The 18,609-nt window shown below is 33.9% G+C and overlaps 1 protein-coding gene across 3 annotated transcripts in view; it reads left to right on the plus strand.

Moving 5' to 3' along the window:
- LOC129941136 (glycoprotein 3-alpha-L-fucosyltransferase A) overlaps positions 1-13,373 on the plus strand; it is a 63,604-nt gene extending 50,231 nt beyond the window's left edge. For all 3 annotated transcript variants that reach the window (XM_056049693.1, XM_056049695.1, XM_056049694.1), the window contains exons 2-6: positions 609-731; positions 806-1,281; positions 1,351-1,576; positions 6,890-7,073; positions 7,158-13,373. In XM_056049693.1, the coding sequence (XP_055905668.1) occupies positions 646-731; positions 806-1,281; positions 1,351-1,576; positions 6,890-7,073; positions 7,158-7,673 (1,488 nt within the window). In that variant the 5' untranslated portion in view covers positions 609-645 and the 3' untranslated portion in view covers positions 7,674-13,373. The remainder of the gene's footprint in view (positions 1-608; positions 732-805; positions 1,282-1,350; positions 1,577-6,889; positions 7,074-7,157) is intronic.
- Positions 13,374-18,609: the final 5,236 nt, after the last annotated feature.

Raw genomic sequence — 18,609 nt, forward strand, 5'->3', positions numbered from 1 at the left:
CAATACCAAAAAAAACGAAGAGATTATTAAAGCCATACGTTCCTGCCCAAATTTCGCTCTATTATCTGACAGCTCGCTTTGAATCCATACCCCACATGTTACTTGAAGTAATTTAGAAGAAATCAGAAGACCGTATTTATTAATAAAACTAGTATTTACCTAAATTCTAAGAATTTTTGATATTTTCTTAAATTTAAAGGGTCCCAAAGGTAAATTTAGACCTTGTCCCTATTCACGTGACACGAAGTGTATTTAACTTTTAGATAATTAACTAAGTATCTAGAGAAATTTGGCTATCGGACCGCTGCTGTTGATTAACGCCCCTCAATTTCAACAAATTAAATTTAAATAAATTCTTTTTATATTTAAATAGAAATAGAGAAGAACATTTGGTAAAATTCAGATAGTGAGAGAAAAAAAATAGCATTTATTTCTAAGAGCCAAAACTCCCTAACCACAACCTGATAACACGAATTTTGTTTATTTAAAATTTTTAGGTGATGTTTTTTATTTTGTTTCTTGAATTCCTGGAAAAACTTAATTACAATATGATATCCTAATCAAGATTAAATTCAAATGTTTTTTTACTTTTGTTTAAACTTTTATAGTGAAATGCTCCACAACCATTGCTAGTTCAATTTAAATATGCGACGTCTAAAGATCTCGCTGAAGAAATACTTTTTCTTAACATCGTTCTTTGCGTTATTATTGATTTTTGGATTCAATTTTAAGTGAGTATCTTTAAAAAAAATCCCTGGATTAGTGATGGGTTTTAATTTATTTGAATTTTTAAAAATTATTTCAGAGATCGTGAAGTTTGGAAGCCAAAAGCATCATCGTCAGCACAAATCTACCAACTTGATACAACCGAAGCTGAAAACGAGGGTCATCATCATGCAGCCGCTGCCGGTGTCGGCGGCGGCACCCCCGATTTGGAAAATTCAATATTTGAAGCAACTGAAACTGTGCAATCATCCTTTGCCAATAGCAATCAACAGAATTATGAGAGTGAGCAACAAGTTGACCAGCAGAAGTTGAGCGGGAGTGATCGAACTTCGAAGGCGTGGTTCTTCAAGAATGGAGACAGATATCCGATGCCGTGGCAGCAGACGAAGGGTAAATGGAAGGTTCCGAGATTATTGCCACACGCTGATAAGCACAGCGACCGAATAATGAATCAATTAATGTTTGTGCCACAGAATTATGAGCAAATTCAAGAAAGTGGACAGATGAAACAGATCCTTCTGTACAATGGATTGGGGCCGTGGAATATTAAAAATGGTAAAAGTTCTCATCATAGATAGAGGGATTGTTTTATTAGTACTTTCCTTAAACTTTTTGCATTTTTAGGAAGAGATGTATTCTTTAAATCGAAATGTCCAGTTGATACTTGTGAGATAACTGCAAATAGGGACAAAGCCAGTACAGCTGATCTGGTGCTGTACAAGGATCATTACATTCCAACAGGTGTTCGAAGGCCACCGAAACAGGTTCACATGTTGTACTACTTAGAGTGTCCCTATCATACGCAAAATGTTAAAGTTCCTGACGCCGTCAATTGGACGTCAACATATAGGTGAGTTTTTAAAAAATAAGTTTCTCATGTATATTCGTAATGGAATTGGGATTAAGTTTTTATCGCTGTTTACACACACTCTTGGATTATCATTCGCCCAAATGGGGCAATTCTGATTATTGAAATCCACTGAGGTAAACATCTCTGCCTAATAACCGAAGATTTTCTACGAAAATCGATTATACACTTCTTGCCACTATTCAGATCATTGACGACGCTTGAAATGGTCAAGAGGCTTTAGTTCTTGAGTCAGTTGCACCTTGTAAGCGTGTAAATTTAAGTTTTTATGCATTGATCGATCGCAACTATTGGACACGACTGCGAGTTGAGGCCACACTATCCCGAACAGCAGCAACATTTTCTGCAGTTTCGAGCTGTATGAGCCTGAAAGATTACTTTCACATTCCCAGATTGCTCAAATATTGGAACGGTTTTTCCGATTGTAGCCACATTTGGATTAAATGACATTTACCGAACAAATCACGAAGTGCACTGTATGCATTTTTATTTTAACGGTCATTTTCATAATAAGACTGTATAACTAAAACGCTTTGCTTGAATGTGTATATTTTCATGGTTCAAATTGAAGAAGTCTGAAATTGAGAAATGTCAAATGAAAAGGAGTACAAAACTTGACGTTTGAGTGTGCTTCATATTAAACAGCAGCCCTTACATTTTAACTACCCTTTATATGCTATATATTTTTATTTCGTAATCAAATGTAGAGCAATTTTTAAAAACCCAAAAACCAAAAAATGGACTGTTTGTTCATAAAATATTATTAAAACAATATAAGCGTTTTGGTTACAAAAAATAATTTAAATTGGTTAATTTGTTCCTAATAAATAAATTAGTTAGGGCAACAGAACGTTGCGAGAGAGGGCCTAGTGACTTACAACTCTCAACCATTCATGTGTGCGAGCAATGTTGTCAGGCATGGAGATAAACTACAGTTTTGATCCAGATTCGGAGGATAATTTGAAAAATTCGTCAGGCAGTGCCCGTGGCAAAAACTGGCACAGGTAGGGACTGAACCCAAGTCCTCTGCCATAACAGTACTACGCACTAACTATCACGACAATGGTAGGTACTACTTATTCTTTTTTAAGAGTATTTAAAAATCAAACAACTCTCTGGAGCAATCCAACAATATATTGTGAAAGAAGCTAAGTTAAGAAAATAAATGTTATTTAATTTCATAAAAATCTGTCAACCCGTTTTTGATGAAATTCAAATTTATGATTTTTCACCAAAAAATTTAACACTGTTATTTATGGTCTTAAAATCACTAACTTCTTAGAAACCTAAATACAAGTTTAAACTCAATTCATCTAATAGTTTAGACTTTGAGGGCGAGGACAGACAGACGGACCCACTTATTTTGATTTCCCTACCATCGTGATCTGAAGTGCAAAATAGTTCACAAATGCAATGCATGGGTTTTTAATTAAGGGCGGGTAGATGTTGAAATGGAATAACACAAGCTGTGCGTGAAGTATTACCAACATTTTTTTGTAAAGTCGCATGTATGTCATTAAGTGTGTAATATGACATCATTCAAATGACCTTCTCGGCTTCTGACGGTGGCAAGGATCCAATTTTCAATTACTCTTCGCATAGATCTGGCTGAATTTGAACCATGGCATGTGTTATGTTACCTTTAGGGCATAGGTTTAATGTGGTTTATTTGCATAGACCTGCGGCTTCAAGAAAACATACAGGAAAAAGTATAGCGGGGGCAAATCCCATGACCTTCGTCGCCATCACCCCTGCGAGACACAACCTTACTTAATCGTTCAGGCAAAATGTCAATCATGGCGTTCGCTATGTGGCACGTAGCGCTGAACGTCCCGCTTTAACCACATGTCGTCTAGGTCCATATGGTTCAATTTGGGCCATAAGAAATTAGTTATCATCGTTATGTGGCACTCGCTGTTGACGGTGAGCGCCTCACAAACTTCGTTTTAAAAAAAAAAGCACGGACCAATAACGCGGACGGATTGGTTTTTTAACACAGCCATTCATCCAAAAATGCGCCACATCAATAAAGATAACTTTTCGGCCAAAAGTGGGTTCTCTTGCAAACGATTCCTGGGTCAGTTGGATCTTGTACGGGCGTAGGCCCAAGTCCCGACGCAAAATTTGCCAAATTAAAGTCTCAGAAAAGCCGAGTTCTTGTGCAAGGCGAGATCGCTATATCTTGATTTCCTTGAACGTACGGTGTGTTTGATTGTTTACTGAACCGGTCGTCTCAAATTTGGCTAACAAACGTTAAAGAGTCGACTATGAAGGGCCACCATGTCTACCGTAAAATGGGCTTAATCCGCACAACGCTTTGCGTTAACGAACACTCATTTTGATAATAAAGTTTTATCTTTTGATCGTGCTGTTCAATCGTGTAACTTGCCATAATGATTTGGCATAAGCAACTGAATAATAAGCAAAAGATTTGACAGATGTCAATAAAACAAAAGCGAAAAGCGGTGCGCGCCAAAATCTTCCCACGCCAATTAAGAAAAACCCTATTATTTATGTGTATGTCTCAAATAAAAATCTTCTTGACGCTATAACTTATTTAACCAGTTACGTGCAAAAAAGTAAACTTTTAACTAATATATGTAGTTTAATATAATCCAAATAAAGACAATTTTTAGGGAGGGTATGGGACGTTTACAAGCTTTCAGCTGTATCGGAACTTTATCCGAAGTAAGGCCATTTTTGTATTTAATTTTGCTGGACTGTGCTTGCTTCTTCAGTTGTTAGGTACAAAAAATAACATAAAAAAGAGGCTGGGATGCGACCCCACTGATAACTTCCCATCCCGTCTGTCGATTTGTCTTGCTTAAAAGCTTGTCTATATGTACTAGTATCAATTTTACCAAATTTGCGTACTATTTTTTATAGATTTTATTTTTTATGAAAAACGGACTGTTGGATTTTTATATAAAAATCACTGAATATCGAAAACAATATTTTCTGTAAAATAAAATAAGTTTGAAGCCAATATTTTTAATTTTTGAAAAGCTATTTGAGTCGAAAGTAAATTTTTACCAAGTTTTAGTATTGTTTTTTTTAGAGTTTTATTTTTTGTAAAAAAACCGTCAATTCGATTTTCTTCAAAATTCTATCGAATGTCGAAAACAATATTTTCTATAAGATAAAATTAGTTTGAAGCCAATATTTTATAGTTTTGAAAAGATATTTGGCTCGAAAATCAATTTTTACCAACTTTTGTTAATTTTTTTTTTAAGTATTTAATTTTTTGTACAAAAACTATCAATTCGATTTTTTTCAAAATTTTTCTAAATGTTAACAACAATATTTTTTGAAAGATAAAAGTAGTTAAAAGCCAATATCTACAATTTTTTAAAAGATATTTGAGTCGAAAATCAATTTTTACCAACTTTTATAAATTTTTTTTTAAGGTTTTTATTTTTTGTAAAAAAACTGTCAATTCGATTTTTCTAAACATCTTTCAGAATGCTTAAAACAATATTTCTTGTAATATAAAATAAGTTTGAAGTCTAACTTTCAAGTTTTTGAAAAGATATTTGAATCCATATTCAATTTTTACCAACTTTTGTTAATTTTTGTTCGGTTTTTAATTTTTTATAAAAAAACTGTCAATTCGATTTTGTTCAAAATTTTACTGAATGTTGACAATAATATTTTTTAACAGATAAAAGTAAATTAAAGCCAATATCTCAAAGTTTTGAAAAGATATTTGGGTCGAAAATCAATTTTTACCAACTTTTATTCATTTTTTTTTAGGTTTTTATTTTTTGTAAAAAAAACTGTCAATTCGATTTTCCTCAAAATTTTACTGAATGTTGAAAACAATATTTCTTATAAGATAAAATAAGCTTGAAGCCTAAATTTTAAGTTTTTGAAAAGATATTTGAATCGATATTTAATTTTTACGAACTTTGAGTAATGTTTTTTTTAGATTTTTATTTTTTATAAAAAAACTGTCAATTCGATTTTTCTCAAAAGTTTATTAGATTTCAAAAACATTATTCTCCGTTGCTCAAAATTGTTTTGGAGATGAAATAATATGTTAGTCGTTAAATTTAGGAGGTGACAAATTTTTTTTTTCAGTTTTTTTGATTTAGAAAAAAAACCGTTAGATAGATTCTTTTCAAAAAATATATTTCTTTGAGATCACGTTACAGTTTATTATATAAAATTAAATTCAAGTCTCTAGCATTTTTGGTTCGTAAGATATTTAGGGTTAAACAAAATTTTCACCTTTTTTTTAAACTGCTTTGGTAAAAAAACCACCCACGCAATTTTCTTGAGAGCCCTTTCTGCATCTTTCAGCCTTATTATCTGTATACAAACATTTATTTGAAGTCGATATCTCTTCTGGTTCTTAAGCTATGGACGACGAAAAAAACGTCGCGGACGTACGGACGTACGAACGTACGTACACACGCATGCACAGACATCTTTCTAAAAATCTTTTATTTCGACTCTAGGGACCTTGAAACGTCGAGAAATGTCAAAATTTTCAATTTGACAAATCGGACCCATTACAATAACTTCCTATGGGAAGTTAATAAATATCTTTTTTTTATCTTCTTACATTATCCAACAATTTATTAAAATGTATACATTTTTTCCGCTGTAATTAACTGTCAAAATTTTTACAAAATATGTCCTAGATCAAATTCCAATGCGATACTCTCGGGTACTTTAAAATATCGGATGAACATTCGTACTAGAGCATGAAGAATACCCTCAAACCAAAAATCCTTCTAGCCCTACAAAATTATAGAATTTTCCGCTCCAAATTGGTATTGAATAAGATGTTGTCTAGTTTAAGAGGAAATTTTGCTATTTCGTTTCATTTCACAACTACTTTTTTATATTTTAAAATATACTTATGACCCTTAAGATGCAATGAAAAATTAACATCTTAGTAAAATATTCTGTTTTTTTGGGATGTCATCTGCACATGTTTTGGCTTGAAAAATCCTTGGTCAAACTGAGCCTCCTTCAACGAAGTTTAATTATTAAAAAAAAAAGATGTGCTGTACACAGACAATGTTAAGAACTTTAACAAAGAGAATTTGATGTACACTGTGGCGAATACGTGATATTTTTTATTTTATGTTAGTTATGAGAATAAAGAGTAGTCATCACATCTTAGGATGTTGAATGACCTTAAACATTAATTCTCAATGGGTTTTTACCTTGACCTGGTGGCTCTTACAAGTTGTAAAGTATCCTCGCTTCCCCTCATTTTTGTTTTGTTTTTTAATTTGATATAAATAAATTAATTTGATATACATTTTCGTTCCTTGATTACAGGAGAGACAGTGACATTGTTGCACCATATGAGAAGTGGCAATACTACAACATGAACATCCGCCAAATCGAGCAGGATCGTAACTATGCCCTAAACAAAACGAAAAAAGTCGCTTGGTTCGTATCAAATTGTGGTGCAAGAAACGGTCGGTTGCAATTTGCTCATGAATTACAAAAATACATCGATGTATGTGAATTTCTAAATATGTAAAATAATGATGCACAATCAAATTCAAAACTAATGAATACCAATTTATTTAATTTAACACAGGTTGACATCTATGGAGCCTGTGGCTCATTTAAGTGTTCACGCAGCACAGCTGACCGATGCTTCGACATCCTTGACCACGACTACAAATTCTACCTCGCCTTTGAAAATTCCAACTGTAAGGACTACATTACCGAGAAATTCTTTGTGAATGCACTCAATCGGAATATTCTGCCCATTGTTATGGGCGCCCGTCCTGAGGATTACGAAGTGTCTTCGCCTCATCGGTCTTACATTCATGTAGACGAATTTGCATCGCCCAAAGAGCTGGCTGAATATCTCAATATTTTGGATAAGGATGATGAATTATATAATTCATATTTCAAGTGGAAGGGAACAGGTGAGTTTATAAATACGTACTTCTGGTGCAGAGTATGTGCAACGTTGCACGATGAGGAGGGTTTGAAGAAGCCTCGCTGGTATCCGGATATAAACGATTGGTGGCGGGGTGCTGGAGTCTGTACAAATGGTTCGTGGAGAAATTTCAAAGCGCGCAAAGACATTATCACAGATGATTAGATTTTTTTTTCTTAGTTTAGTATATTTTTTGGTTTGTAATAGGAGAGAAGATGGTTATTTATGTATGTTTAGGTATATTATATAATATATATAGGTATTCAGATTTATTGCATTGCAATAGGCTTAACAAATTGTTTTTAGTTCGTACTGATATTTTAAGTTATTCGAAAAAAGCTGTATCTAAGCATTTTTGGTTTTGAGGAAACTGCTTCAAAATGTTGCGTTGGTGGGTTAAAAGCAAAACTTATAGTCTTAAACTCTTAAAGAAAATACACTTTCGGCAAATGATAGATAAACTAAGCATACCTTCAGCTACTTGCTTACAGTTATTAGCGTTGTTCAAATGTTTAGAGACATACTTAATAATATAGTTCAATATCTTAGAAACTGACAGGTTCATAAATGAATTTCAAATTCAATTTAATTCAAAAAAGGCCGACCGACGCTAAAGAGTAGAAATTTCATCAATAAGAGTGGGAACAAATATAGTCCTGACCTAAGTTTAATGTCATTTTTCATTCCATCTCAATAGTCAAAAAAAATATTATTTGAATCCTTTTGCATATTATGTACATTATGTCTGTATCAGCAAACGAACAAATGCTACAAGTTTGAAAAAGCTGACAAAGAGTGGCCTGATTAAAAAATAGAAAGTAAATCGTTTTCAATTCAATGTTTCCCTTTTGAATTTGGTATGAGAAAAGCTTAAGGTGTAAAAACTCTGAGCGGATTATATGCAGAGTCTACTGACAACTATAAGTTCTACTGATTGCAAATATGTTTTTTAACAATTTCGTGATCTGCTCAGAGTTAAAGAAAAACGCCAAACAATGGGCCGGTTCAGACGACATAAGGGACTTGAAAGTTGAGCAAGTTTCTAGCATCTGATTGGGCAGCTGCCAAAAAATTACCTTCCAATTAAGGCAAAGTTAATTAAAAGCTGACTGGAAAGTTAGTCAACAAAATCTTCCCTAACTATCAAGTCAAGTCTACATCTATCAAAATGACAGTTGATAGTGTTTTTTCATTCAACTGAAAGCTAAACTTTATTACTCTATGATTTATTTATTTTCTGCACAACTTTATTTAATGCTTTTTGTATAAGGCCCAATAGGCAGTTTCAAACGACATAAGGGACTATAAGGGACTTAAAAGTAAGTCAGGTTTCTGGTATCTGATTAATCAGCTACCAAAACATTACCTTCTAAGTAACTGGAAAGTTAGCGAAGAAAAATCTCCTTTACTATCAAGTCAAAGCTACTTCTGCCAAAATGAAAGTTCATTAAGTCTTTTCTTTCAAGTGGAAGCTGAACTTTAAAACTATGAACTTAAAGTAGAGATTTGTGAATAAAAGTTCCGAATTTGAAATGCACATATGACATGAAAAACTAACTAGTTGATATGGTCAAATGAAGTCCCTTATGTTGTCTAAACCTACCCACTTGAATACGATATGAGAAGTAAATTATACTTCCAAGATTTCCAGATAATTGACAGATGGTTTCCAGGAAGGTTTTGGTTTTAAATAACAATATTGTCGTTTTGTCATTGACTTTTACTCACTTTTGCTCTTCTCCATATTCTTCTAGGTTTTTCATCTCTTTTGTTTTCTTGAATGAGTGGATTCCATTGCATTACTTGTCCTGCAGTCATTCATTACCTTTTGGAAGCGTGTGTCTAATGCACTGTCACTTGCACTTTCGTGTAATTTTGTCAATGGGTTCCTGAACTGTTATTTTATTGGGCCAGATGATCCGTAAGTTGTTTCGTAGGCATCAATTTTATTTTCCAAGTGCTTAACCCGTATAATAATAATACATAAAAGTCGTCGCTTTATCTTCAAGCTGAGAGAGTTGTTTCTCCGAACATTGGACAACATCCCGAACGCAGCCTTAGATTACACGATATTTTTTTCTGTTCTACCTTCAGCAGAGACAATACTTCACAGATACTAAAAATTCTCCACTTTTTCTACTGGTTGTTGAGCATTATCCGTGTTTTCTATAAACTGTAAAGTAGAAAATTCCCAAGCAATCGCATCGGCAGTAGCCAGATTTTTGTATTTAAAAATTGTTACAACTGAAAGAAGATCTGTCCGAATAATAACACAAAAAAAAAACACAAATACAAGAAAGTTTTGTAAAAACATCTGGAAATTGAGATTCTAAAAAAAGAGTTAATTGTTTAATGAATGCTTCAAGGACGGGGTTTGCTCGAAGGCTACTAGATTAACATGTAGTGTTGAAGTGAGCTTGAAGCTCGCCTTAATCATTTTTTAATCTTCTTGTGCGGTGGAAACACCAAAAAGTTTTTTTTAATCTAAACTGAGATAAACCAATGGTGGAAATATAGCAAAACTTTATTATCCTTTCAATTGTTTTCTCTTGCAAAAAAAAAACAGTTATTCCATTTTTATCAACAAAACTAAGTATTATCAACATGAACAGATTAATTTTTGTCCCCAATGGAAAATACATGGTTCGAAATGCTCAACAACTCAACGAACACAGCCATCGAGATACAAATGCAATATTAATCGTACCAAAATTTGAGAACGAAATTACATAAGGTCCGTTCGGGACTCGTATAAATGTCAAAAACCCATGCGTAGTAAGATTCTACTTTAACTTTTATCGGTAGTATTCATGCTGCGGATATTGTTTAGTTATTCGTTATACTACTGTAACTATTGATAGATTTTCCAACAGAACACGGATTGTGTATCAGAGAAGATGAGTGGGAGATTTCAAAACTTAACAACTTACTTTTCTTGTGTTGATTCTCATCGCCACGATTTCTGCTTCCCTCTCCACCCTTGTTGTTATTTGATGGAGATTTATTGTTCTATAAATATTTCAGAGTCCAACTTATTCCTCCATTTTCTGGCAAGGCTGCCAGCAGCACATTGAATTGTTGATAATATGCAGCACTGTCTCACTACACTTTGGACTTCAAACGTTTCTGACAAGATACCTGCGTTAACCTATGACAAGTACCTTTCTGTTATGGAAATTAGTTAATCCGGAATAGTCTTCCTTCCCAAAGTAAGCCAGAAAAACTCCCTATTGACAATGTCAAAATCCTTTTCAAAATCAATGAACAGCTGGTGAAGTGGTGATCGATCTTCAACTCATTGCTCGATGACAATACGCAACGAGTTGGTGTGATCAGTGCAGGAGGATCCAATACGAAATCCTGCTTGCTTAGCGTCAATTGTTGCTTCGAGGTGTTCTCTTACTCATTCAAGGATAGTCCTGTGCTGCTCCTATGAGCGATTGCAGCAATGCAATTTATGAACTTGGTGCGGCTTGCACATTCCTTCTACCTTCTATTTTCATCTGGTGTTGTTTTGAGCTTTGAACACCAGCGAGCTCTTTAGTTATCCCATAGGGGGTTGATCTGTTGCAACTGTTTCCAGTTTCTTCTGCGTCTTGAGTCAAAATGCTGATGTTATTATTTATCACTTTATTAGCTCGTTTCTTTATTATCTTTGGGCAGTTGATAACTAAGCTTTCATTTGCTTCTTTCTGTAATTTTTTTCCACGACAGCCTAATTTTGCGGCACCTGGTATAAATACATTTTGCACAGCACTGACATTGTTTTTTTGACTCCCGTCCAGGTCTGCTGATGGTTCTCATTTGTTTCGAAATTGATCTCTGAGTTTTTGACGAGACTGCTTGGAAGAAGCAATGCCAACTGCATCCTTTCCCATGATTTTGATCTGAGCCCTTTGATGTTATTGCCAACCTTAGCATTTAAGTCTCCCATTACCAAAATGATGTTTTTTTTATAATAAACGGGCACTCAAGGCGTTATTACCCTTAACATGTTTAAAGTTTAAACACAGTGCGAGCGTTAGGAAAATAGGGAAGGATTAAAGAGGAGATACCGATGCACATTGATCTTAAAGTTTTGAATATCAAAATGATAGATAAAAACAGAGCTGGGTAAAGCATTCCACATTCTCGATGTGCGGTTAAAAAAAGAATCTCTATACTTGACAGAAATTGAGCTCAACGTTAAACTGATGTGCATTTCCAGAAGAACGAGTCTTACGGGTGATTTGTTTAAGGGGTGGAATACAACTGGCTAATTCGACAGAACACTGTTTATAAAAATATCGATAGAACAACGAAAGGCATGAAACATTGCGGCGGTGTTCAAGTGACAAAATTGTTTCGGTAATAGTTCTATCGCCTATCATTTTCAAAGCTCTTTTTTGGATCCTGTCCAAAATACTTAAACTTGTTTTAGGGGCACCTGCGCAAATATGAGAGTTATATTCAAGTTTTGGACGAATGAAGGCTTTATAAATTACAGCCAGATCAGAAGAGGTACAAAATTTCTTGCACCGTCGGAGAAGTCCTAAGCACCTAGCATAATTTTTTGCAATATCGAATATGTGATCATTCCATAAGAGGTGATCTGTGATATTCATACCGAGTACTAAAAAGTTGATTAGTTTCCTCGATGCAAGTGCCGCTCATGGATAGCGGCATCGGGGGTAGGTTACGCTTTAAGGACAGGAGACAGCATTGAGTTTTCGAAGCATTAAATTCTACAAGGTTTTTGATTCCCCATTGTACAATGCTGTCGAGATCAGAATTTGATGAGCTTATCATACGCTGCCGTTGAAGTTCCAAATTCGAAGGATAAGGATGAGAATCTTAAAAAGAATATGAAAATCTGAGGGTACTGTCATCAGCGAAACAATTTAGCGGGTTCGAAGATTCAGACAAAAGGTCATTTATAAAAATAAGGAAGAGCGTCGGAGACAAAACGGAGCCCTGGGGCACACCAGTGTTTGTGAATATCAGATTTGAACCCGTGCAACACTGCTTGAATTGAACGGTCCGAAAGGTAATTTCTAACCTAACGAAGAAGGGATTCATCTATACCAAAAGCACGCATTTTCGATAAGAAAGCTTGGTACCAAACTCTATCAAATGCTTTTGAAATATCAAGTGCAATAATATTACTTTCTCCAAAACGATGCAAAGTTTTATTATTATTTATGAGGTGAACCATGTGATCACCAGTGGAACTATTGCAACGGAAGCTCTACTGCCGGTCATTAAGAAGCTTCCGTTCTTCAAGATATTTCTTAAGCTGATAATTAATCAGCGTTTCCATGACCTTAGAAAGAAGAGATGTAAGTGCAGTTGGACGATAGTTAGAGGGGGAGGATGATTCGCCTTTTTTAGGGACAGGCTGTACAAATGCTGTTTTCCATACACTCGGGAAGAGACCTGTAGAATAGGACAGATGGAAAAGCTTACGCAGTGGTTTTGCCACCTCTTCAGAACAATAGGGGGAATACTATCCGGGCACTATTTGTGTATGTCAAGGTCTCTCAGTACTCTTGCAAATGCACGAGTGCGAAAGAATTTTCGTCCCATAGAATCGTTTACGCTCTCAAGAACAGTAGGACTCATGACACTCTCCGGTAGCGTCGAATTAACAGCAAACTGTGCTGCAAGCAAATTGGCTTTATCAATCGAGCTCACATAGGGAGTGTCATTGTGGACAAGCGTTGGAACCGAGGATGACATGGTGTTTCGTACGTTTTTTACAAGATGTTTGCTGTTGCAGGGGGAACATATCTGACTTTAAAAGCCCTCCTTAACTTAGATTGGGGAAAATTCCATTAGGGCTTTACACTTTATGATGGTGACGTTACGTACTCTACTTCCAAATCTGGCCTTAAGGATCTCTATACCTATTGGTTCTTATGAAATAAGACTTCGGACAGCTGTTTTAAGTTTGTACAAAAAGGACTTGAATACTTACCCAATCGAAGATCGTATAGTCGAAAGGCTTCAATTCTTGAGTCAGCTTTTATGTGTAAACCGAGATCCCTACACATAACACGCCATAATGTGGTCTGAGCTATGCTCGTCATAATGGAATTGACTGATTTGAAACCTTTGATACGGACATATTAACGGCAGCAATATTTTACCAGTTGTCTCACTGACCCGGCAACATCACATAACAATATGTAGACTCAAATCCTTGCACTAAACCCGTCTACCAGGGGAAGAATTACGATTAGAGTTAACACTCCCAAAGTTTCAGTCAGTGACTCCGAATTTCAGTATTTCTGTGACTCATTCGTGAACTTTACCATGATACAAATGTTGAGTTTACTGAATAAAATACTTTTACAAATTGAATTAAAAGTTTTCAGGTTAAAAAACCCGATACTCAACCATCATACTTCACATAGCCCTAAGATGTACATCTTACACCGAATGGATTCTGTCTCTTTTTAGTTTGACACTTTGACTTCCATGTCTCACGTTTTCGTGCAACACTTCATAATTCCCCAAAAGCTGCGACACCTAGTACTTCAGTTCAAGCCATGTCGTACGTTTTGTGCGACAGTATATGGGATTTTGTATGGGTTTCGGATTGTATGGCTTCTGGTGAACATTTTGGTCTAAATTTCGTGGCTGTAGGATAACTTTTGACGAAAATATACAAGAGTGGAATTTCTTCTTCGTGTTTGGTTATATACTTTATTTGTATAACTTTTTATTATTCAGAAAAAAAAAACAATATTATTTCATTCAAAAAATTTGTTTTAACAAAGCCCAAAATTTCCAAAGATTCAGGTTAACTGAATCTATGCTACGCGAGTTACGCATAGCTCGTGTTTGTTGGGACACTCTAGACAGAATATTGTTGTTCTTTTATGCTGTTCCTAGCAGTTTTTCTATCATAGGATTTTTTTGTTTGGGTATGCCCAACGCAAGACCGTCTTATAGTTTTACCAATTGTTTTTTTCTATAAAATGTTTCTTTGAAGCAACGGTTTGTGGAGAAAAAAGGTCCAATAATCCTTCAGCAATCTGCTCTCTAAATTTTCGAACTTTGCATTACACTTTTTGTGGCTTTTTTGTAAACTTAATAAGCATTTACCACTGCCATTCCCAGCAAAAATTCAATGGCACCTATTTTGTACCCCTTTAGACCTCTTCTCAGTGTCGTATCATATGAAGCCATTTAATCCGGTAGATCAATGCCCGACTTGCCTTTGTTATATTCAATAATAGGAAGAGGCTTTTGACGATTTCCCTGGCGTCGGTTTATTCTCCTTCCTCTACGGGTGGATTTAATATTTGGGTCAGGAATAAATTGGTCAGATACGGCAGCTATAACAGGAGCATGTTTTGTCGATAGCATCCTGACATCTCGGGTGTACTTCCACTTTAGAACAACAATGCCGTTTTCTTCCCCACTTGCTACCATTTCTTCTCTCTTTAGCTGTGCATTCATTACTTCTTTTGGGCAAAATTTTTTTGTTCGCTCGAAGTGTCTCAACTACATGCGTTTTTTGGTCACGCATGAAGCGTGTCAGTTCGTAGCTCGTATAAAAATTGTCAACAAATAGAGCGCGACCTTTTTCTTTCAATTAAGAACTTAGTTCTTCAGTTCTTCAAAAACATTGTTTGCCAAATCAACTTCTCGAACACCTGTTGAGCTTTTACAGGAGTACATTTTAGTAGACCAAGTGAATCCTTCTGTCGAGCAAAGTTTGAATAACTTAAGACTATAAGGATGAGCCTCTCCAAGGAATTACCGTTTAATCTACAACCATATTTTCCCCGGTGCAAGCACTCTCTGAAACTTCGCCTGCATGTCCAGAAGAGGTTTTAGTTTTCCAATTCTATATCCGCTATGGAGGTGTTGTTAGTAAAATGAATGAAGTTCAGAAGAAGGTAAAAACGATTTCTGGACATAATTTTAGCAGGAATTCCAATATTGTTAAGATTTTTCTTCGAGCAATAGTCTTCCAACAATCCCACCTTTACGAGGCCCATCCATAGTAAAAGCCCGAGGAATTGTCGTCTCTCTGTGGCATTTGTGGGAACCCATTTCTTTTTCCTTGATGCCCAAGTTATTGGAACGCGCTGTATTTGCTGCTCTGCACACCTATTTGTTTCCAAAACTATAAGTTGTATAACCTCCTCATCAACAAAAAGGTAAAGGGCTTCAAGACAGCTTATAGTTGAAGGCACGTCTATTAGAAAAACGGACTTTTCCAGTGAAAGTATCAATCAGGTTTGGTGTTTCCTCGGTTTCTTCCTCATCACTTTCTAGAATTTCCGCATCAACCACGCTCAAATCTTCATGTTCCGTATCTGTATCGGTAGCCAATTATCATCAAAGTCCAAATCGTCGCTTGAAAAATCTTCGTCACTTTCTTCCATTTCTGGTACCTTCTCGACCTCATTTTCATTAAAATTTTGTCTTTCCATTTCAAATGCTTATTTTTCAGAAACCTATAGCTGTACGAAAAATATTATTGACAACTTGCGCAATCACTTATGTAAGACTTACTAAAAACATTGGAGATAATACGAGACAACACGAAGAAACTTCTGTCGTAGGTTTTTGTGCAACGTGGTTTCAACGAGTATAATTTATTTTATGGGGCCACGCCGCCGCGTCGTACGAAACCTTGCGACACACAAATACCGTTAAAATTTCACAATTTGTGGGAATTAGTTGGAAACTTCTTTATAGGTACTAAGATACAGAAAAATTAAAAAAAAAATGCTTTGCCCTGGCGTAAGCCATAATGTTAATATCGCTTGGCGGTTAATGTGAGTCAAGTTGCGACCATGTACGTCCGCTCCACGTAATAATTAGTAAATACGTCTCGAAAATATTATTTTCAAATTTTCGAAAAATGGCTGGATTGAAAGGATTCGCTTTATAAAATCCAATCATCGAATATTACTCATTGAATTTTTGCATTTCTAAAAAACATGTCTCATTAAGAAACGACATTGCATTTCACCAAAAACCAAGGTGTGTTCATTCAAAAAAACCTAACCTAGTTTGTTTCACATACAAAACCTTATGAAGTGTTCAAAATTCTTTTTTACCATAAACTTGCAAAACCCATAAACACTTATTGTATTTTGAATTCTTTGGAGGCACAAAGTACAGGCTATGAAATTGGTATGAGTCAGATTCCAAGTGTATAAAGAAGTATTAACCAGAATTAAGTTTTAGCTTCCAAAGGTACATTCTAGTCATTATCATAAATTATCACCTCGCTATAAATGTAACTACTTCAAAACTATAACATCGGACTTTGCTCGAGAAATGTTCATAAGCATGAAGCGGAAGAAGTAATAAACATTTTTCATTGTTAACATTTTATTTATTAAAATTTTTATAAGTACCTACTTAATTTGGTAATTAAATGAATGTCTTATTTAAAAAAGAGAAAAAGCTTATAATTTAAGTTTAATATTGTGACAAAGTTAGATTTAAGTATAAAATAAACTTAATTCTCATTCAAAAAAACAAAAACAAATATTAAAAAACGTAACATATACATTCTGCATTATAAAATAATTGAGAAACAGCACAAATCATTGTAATAGTAATTGTTCAAAATATTATAGTAGTTCAAATATTAAAAGTAGTTAAGTTAAAATAAAAATCATAATAAATATTTAGTTCGTTATTAATTTTTTTGTTTAAATAATTATTTATTTTCCATAAAATATTTATATTAAATTACAGACTCAAGGCTAAAATAAAAGTTTATCATTCTAGAATTGTAAGTTGTTTCTTGATGAAAAATAAAAACAAAAACAAAAAATATATTCACAAAAAGAAAAAAGTTAAGTAGATACTGTTTATTAAAGAAAACAAAACAAATTCATAGAAATTAATGAACTATAGGCTTTTCTAGTTATAGGAAAATTAAAAAAAAAATAAAACAAATGCAAACCATTTTGATAAGTAACCCAAAAGACACTTTTGTACTTGATTGCGAAGATTTTGCAAGAAAAAATAAATTTAATTATTAGGTTTTTTACATCTTATTTAAAACAAAACAAAAACAAAATAAATGAAAAACAATATACAAGAATATTGTAATTTAATAATATATTTATAATTTTATATGGCTTAAAAATGACCTGGAGGAAAAAAATTGTTACCATCAGGGGGCGATGCTAATATTTATGTTTAATATATAATTTTAGCTAAAATGTATGCTTCGAATTTATATAAAAGAAAAAACTACTTTATTTTTGTTTTTAATACCAAACCCAATGTTATTTATAATTTTATATATTTTCTTAAAGTATTAATGTTAATGTTAAAAGAAGAAAAAACAAAATTCATAGTTCATACATCATCATCAACTTTGCCTACCTTCCAAGCTTCCAAGGATTTTGTTTTTCTTTTTTATAAGAAATTATTATATGTATATTCTTAATTCTGATTTTTATGTGTTCTATTTTTTAATTTTAAAACATTTATTTAAACAAACGAAACAAGTTTAATAATGTATGTGAATAATTTATGAGTCCTATTTACTTCTGTGTTATTATTATGATGATTTTATAAATACATTTTGCTTTTTGTTTCTGTGATACTTGAAATAAAATAATTATATACCTAATTTTAAATTTGTTTTCCTAAAATCTATCAGGTTTGGAAATGAGATCTGAAAGTAATGGATCAAGGTAAGTATACATAAGAATGTCAATCGTAAAAGATTAAAAAAACCTTAACTGAGGGATTCAAATGCCTCTTAATAATTTGTTGGATTCCCATGACATCATCACATTTAAATGACCGATTCTTTCGAGCTAATTCCCGACCACTTTTTGACACATGTTGGGCGGTATCTCAGATATAACTTTGAATGTTTGTTTTTCAGTGCTCAACAGTTAAAGGTTTATCATTGTTACGGAAAAATTCCAGCGGTGTCAAATACCAATTAAAAAAACAAAACAATATGCAGTGCGATTAAATTAAGTGTATTAAATTATATAAATCATAAAAAAATCAATGCATTGGTTGAAATATGTAGATAGGAAAAGTTTTGAGAGTGTAATGAATTTAAAGAAATTAAATAATGAATGGGATGTCCGGTATATGAAAGTTAAAATGTATTTTT

Source organism: Eupeodes corollae, chromosome 1, assembly GCF_945859685.1.
Source record: "Eupeodes corollae chromosome 1, idEupCoro1.1, whole genome shotgun sequence".
Taxonomy (NCBI): Eukaryota; Metazoa; Arthropoda; class Insecta; order Diptera; family Syrphidae; genus Eupeodes; species Eupeodes corollae.